This window comes from Crocuta crocuta, unplaced genomic scaffold (genome assembly GCF_008692635.1).
Source record: "Crocuta crocuta isolate KB4526 unplaced genomic scaffold, BGI_CrCroc_1.0 scaffold323, whole genome shotgun sequence".
NCBI lineage: Eukaryota > Metazoa > Chordata > Mammalia > Carnivora > Hyaenidae > Crocuta > Crocuta crocuta.
Window position 1 is genome coordinate 1,703,917 of NW_027536465.1, and position 5,397 is coordinate 1,709,313.

General features: G+C 44.0%; 1 protein-coding gene across 1 annotated transcript; it reads left to right on the top strand.

Moving 5' to 3' along the window:
- The first annotated feature begins 1,816 nt into the window (after nt 1–1,816).
- On the top strand, nt 1,817–2,752 carry LOC144218801 (olfactory receptor 4D9-like). The gene has a single exon (XM_077748769.1). It carries the CDS (start codon nt 1,817–1,819, stop codon nt 2,750–2,752), a length of 936 nt encoding a protein of 311 aa, XP_077604895.1.
- The last annotated feature ends 2,645 nt before the right edge of the window (nt 2,753–5,397 follow it).

Consider the following 5,397-nt stretch of genomic DNA (forward strand, 5'->3'; position numbering starts at 1 on the left):
ACTTAATAGAAGGACGATGGTCTAAAATGCCTTGATCGTGGAGAGAGGAAATGGATGGGCTAATGAGACTCACCATTGAAAGGACCGGAAAAATTCTGTAGAGTCCCTTATGCAAATTATTCTTGGATTTATAGAGACTGAAGCTGGCAGGCAGCAGGGAAGAGTAGAAAGATCCTAGAAGCAAGAGACAGAGAGACTTGTGTTACTACTTTTCCTGTGCTGCTGGTTTTCTGTATGACCTTGGAAAATTGGCTTAATGCTTATTGAGCCCAGTTTCAGTATTAATAGACATGAGAATGCTAACACTTTTCCCCCTAACCTCAGACAAATAGTAGAAACGTTGATTGTAGGGGTGCCTGGGTGATTGGGTTGGTTAATGGTCTGACTTTGGCTCAGGTCACGATCTTGCAGTTCTTGAGTTCGAGCCCCGTGTCGGGCTCTGTGCTGACAACTAAGACCCTGGCCTGCCTCAGATTCGGCATCTCCCTCTCCCTCTGCCTCTCCCCCTCTTGCTCTCTCTCTCTCAAAAATAAACATTGAAAAAAAAATTGATTGTTATTAGGTGTGCAGAAGCTTTTAAAATTATAACATGCTGTTCAAATCGATCCCTATCATGTTGTCACTGAAAGGCCTATGAGTGTTGGTTTATTCCAATGGCTCTTAAGGCATAGAAACCAAGTGCAATGAGAATAAAATCAGAGGTGCTCTGGGTCATGGAGGTGGAGGGAACACACAGCCCCATCCACAAAGACTTCCTCATTCTCTTCCTCAGTGACTTCTAGGGGTAGATTTTAACAGACCTCAAAGGCTCCAACAAGTACAGTAGGGAAATGAATGTACAGGGCACCTGGGTGGCTCAGTTGGTTGAGCAGCTGGCTTTGGCTCAGGTCATGATCTCATGGTTCGTGGGTTTAAGCCCCACGTTGGGCTCTGTGCTGACAGCTAGCTCATAGCCTGGAACCTGCTTCGGGCTCTGTCTCCCTCTCTCTCTGACCCTCCCCCACTCGCACTCTATCTCTCTCTCAGAATGAATAAATGTTAAAAAAAGAACAAGAAATTTTAAAAAAAGGAAATGAATGATCCAGCTCACATTTTAGACTATTGAGGGAGCTGAAGCAAGGAGAAGTGAGGGACTTCCCCCAGGTAACACGGCAGGTTCATGAAGAATAAGATATATGACTAAAAATATATTTATGCATGTTCAGTTTTCATAGATGAGATAAACCTTTGCTTAATATCTTTTTTTATGTTTATTTATTTATTTATTTTAATTTTTTTTAATGTTTTATTTATTTCTAGGAGAGAGAGAGAGAGACAGCGTGAGCAGGGGAGGGGCAGAGAGAGAGGGATTCACAGACTGAAACAGGCTCCAGGCTCTGAGCTGGCAGTCAGCACAGAGCCCGACGCGGGGCTCGAACCCACGAACCGCGAGATCATGACCTAAGCGAAAGTCGGACGCTTAACCGACTAAGCCACCCAGGCGCCCCTGATGTTTATTTATTTTTGAGAGACAGAGCATGAGCGGGGGAGGGGCTGGAACTCACAAACTGCAAGATCATGACCTGAGCTGAAGTCGGACGCTTAACCAGATGAACCGCCCAGATGCCCATCTTTTCTTTTCTTTTTTTAAATGTTTATTTATTAATTTTTGAGAGGTGGAGGGAGCACAAGAGGGGAAGGGGCAGAGAAACAGGGAGACAGAATCGTACGCTTAACCAACCAAGCCACCAGGCACCCCAAGCTTTGCGTGATTTTAATGCCTCGGTAATATTATTCTTTCTTTCAAAGCTGTACAGGGAGGAAGAAATATCATCCAATGGCCCTGAGAAATCACACCAAGGTGTCTGAATTTATTTTTTGTGGACTCACCCAGTCTCAAGAGCTGAGCTTGCTCTTATTTTTCTTTTTATCTGCAGTTTACATAACAACTGTCTTAGCAAATGTTGCCATCATGGTCACTGTGACCTGCGAGTCCCGCCTTCACACGCCCATGTACTTCCTGCTCCGCAACCTCTCCGTCTTGGACATCTGCTTCTCCTCCATCACTGCTCCCAAGGTCCTCGTAGACCTCCTGTCAAGGACGAAGATCATCTCCTTCAATGGCTGCATCACTCAGATGTTCTTCTTCCACCTCCTCGGGGGGGCCGACATCTTTTCTCTCTCTGTGATGGCCTTCGATCGCTACATGGCCATCTCCAAGCCCCTGCACTACGTGACCATCATGAGCAGGGGGCGATGCACGGCCCTCATCGTGGCCTCCTGGGTGGGGGGCTTTGTCCACTCCATCGTGCAGATTTCCCTGTTGCTGCCCCTGCCCTTCTGTGGACCCAATGTTGTTGATGGCTTCTACTGTGATGTCCCCCAAGTCCTCAAACTCGCCTGTACAGACACTTTTGTTCTTGAGCTCCTGATGATTTCCAACAACGGTCTAGTCACAACTTTGTGGTTTGTCCTTCTACTTGTGTCCTACACAGTCATCTTGACTATGCTGAGGTCTCATGCCGGGGAGGGCAGGAGGAAAGCCATCTCCACCTGCACCGCCCACATCACGGTTGTGACCCTGCACTTCGTGCCCTGCATCTACGTCTATGCCCGGCCCTTCACCGCCCTCCCCATGGACAGAGCTGTCTCCATCACCTTCACGGTCATCATCCCGGTCTTGAACCCCATGATCTACACCTTGAGGAACCAGGAGATGAAGTCAGCCATGAAGAGAATGAAGGGAAGACTTATGTTTTCTGAAAGGGGATGACCTCATTGCATACTGTTGATCAAGATGCAAGCATATAATTGATATATATTCTTAAAATATTAGCTGTCACATATTGGGGCTCAGCCATGTGTAGACAATTCACTATAGCAGGACAGCAGAGGCGTAGAGGATCAGCCACCTGAAACACTGGTGTTGAGAAGGAACCAAGTTACGCAGGAAGAACATAGTCCTTGAAGAGCAATTGACAGCAAGCAGGGTACAAATGTGAAATATAACAGAAGGTCCTGGGTGTCCGGGCACCAGGGTGAAGGATAGCACTGTGACATCCAGACGTGCAGGAGGCAAGAGACACCTGTCTCAACATAGCCGAGCTCCAGTAGCTACATCCCAGTGCAGCCATGGTGACCCTACAACTCTTTCTTAATCATATACTGTGTACCAAGCACTGCTTGTAAACACTCTTCTCTACCTCTGTTTTGTCAGCAACTTTAGACCTTTTTTTTTTTTTTAAATAAATTCATCTCTAAATCACACTGGCACAAGGGGGCGCCTGGGTGGCTCAGTAGGTTAAGCATCCAACTTCAGCTCAGGTCATGATCCCCTGGTTTGTGGGTTTGAGCCCTGCGTGGAGCTCTGTGCTGGCAGCTCAGAGCCTGGTGCCTGCTTTGGATTCTGTATCTCATTCTCTCTCTGCTCCTCCCAGACTTATGCCCTGTGCCTCTCTGTCTCTCAAAAATAAATTTGAGAAATGTAAAAAGAAAAAAGATTAAATTACACTGGCACAACCCCCACAATCACTCAGGATACATAAAGACTTAGCTTTTAAAGATTTCCATTGCCTTTAATTCCCTGTGACTTTGTCAGAATTGGACGTGACCTGGGACTTGGATATTGGGGCCCGTATCAAATATGACTGCATTAACACAATGACAAGAATCTGGCTGAAACTGCCTGTCCTAACATTCAAACCACTGCCTCAGGCATAAGTTAGTTTGATGGTTGAGGGAAAGAAAATTCTGTATCCAACCCAACAAATACTTTTATTTTTCTACATGCCTTCCTTTATCATTTCCCTTACCACAGTGTGTTAAAATATCCCACAAAACTTCACATTAGTAGATCTGGTTCTCCTTTATATTCCCAGTGTCAGGAGTAGTGCCCGACCTGTAAAAAGCTATAATAAGTGTTGGTTGAATCTGTGGAATGGAATGGAATGAATGTAAGATGCTAGTTTTACTAATCTTGGCTTTTAGTATTTAAAACTGACTTTATTTTCTGAATAGATACTTCCTCATGGAAGCCAAAGGAAATTGAAATGGCTAAATCAGAGTACATGGCGATCTTATACTCAAGGTCTTAACATCTAGGTATGTTTTTATAAAATCACCAAATCAAGTGTTAGATCCCAAAATGTTTATTGAAAACCATGTACACAATTGAATAGAAACATCTCAGGGCAGGGGCACCTGGGTGGCTCAGTCGGTTAAAAGAGTGACTTAGGCTCGGATCCTGATGTCAAAGTTCATGGGTTTGAGCCTGGCATCAAGCTCTGTGCTGATGCTGCAAAGTTTGCTTGGGATTCTCTCTCTCTCTGTCTCTGTCTCTCTCTCTCTCTCTTTCTTTCTCTCAAAATAAGTAAATAAAATTAAAACAAACAAAAAAGAAACACCTCCGGGCAAATGAATGTTTTGCAACACTCAAGGCAAACGAAAGTACAAATTCATTCATTTAGAGTTCCAATAAGCCTGTGCTCTGAGTACGTCTAGATAGCACCTTGGGATGCCTGGTAATTGTGTACAGAAGGATGGGATGTATTTCTTCTCTCCTCTCTCCTCCTCTGCAGCATGAGACCTAGTAAAACTGAGTAAGAAAGTTCATTGAAATGTAACTACAGGTTAATAATAATAATAATAAATGATACAGGACCACATTCCCTTATTTTAATTTACTAGGATGAAATGGGTTTTGGAATTTAGCATTTCTTAGATTTAGGAAGATAATATAGTACATGTATTGTATATTACATTATTTCCTCCCTGGGGAGCACCCGATACCCAAATGCTTTAATATTTCTGTAATTAAATGTATAAATAGTCCCACTAAGTGTAATCAATACAAACTATGCATAGCCTCACACTAATTCAAATCAAGTTTTGCCACAAAATTTGTGGCAAATCTCATAGTTCAGGTCCAATGAGATTTTCCTACAAAATGATTTTCTAAAAACCTTCCAGCATTCAGAGTTCGGAGATTTCAGAATGAAATACAGAAACTGACCAAGAGGGGATCATAATAGGCGGAATAATCCCCCCCCCCAAGGTGTGCAAATTCCAAACCCCAGGATCTGTAATTGTGCTACTTCTATGGCAAGGGAAACTAAAGGTACCGATGGCATTAAGGTTGCTAATGAGCTGACCTTTAAAGAGGGAGTTGGCCCGATTATCTGGGAGGGACCAAAGCAATCACAAGGTTCTTAATAGTAGAAGAGGTAGACAGAAGAGGAGGTCAGAGTAATGTAATGTGAGGAGTCTTTGATTTAACATAGCTAGCTTTAACAGTAGAAGGATCCACAAGCCAAGGAATGTAGCGAGGCTCCAGAGGCTAGAAAAAACAAGAGCATGGATTCTGCCTTAGAACCTCCAGAAAGGAATGCAGTCTGCCAACACCTTGATTTTAGACCAGTT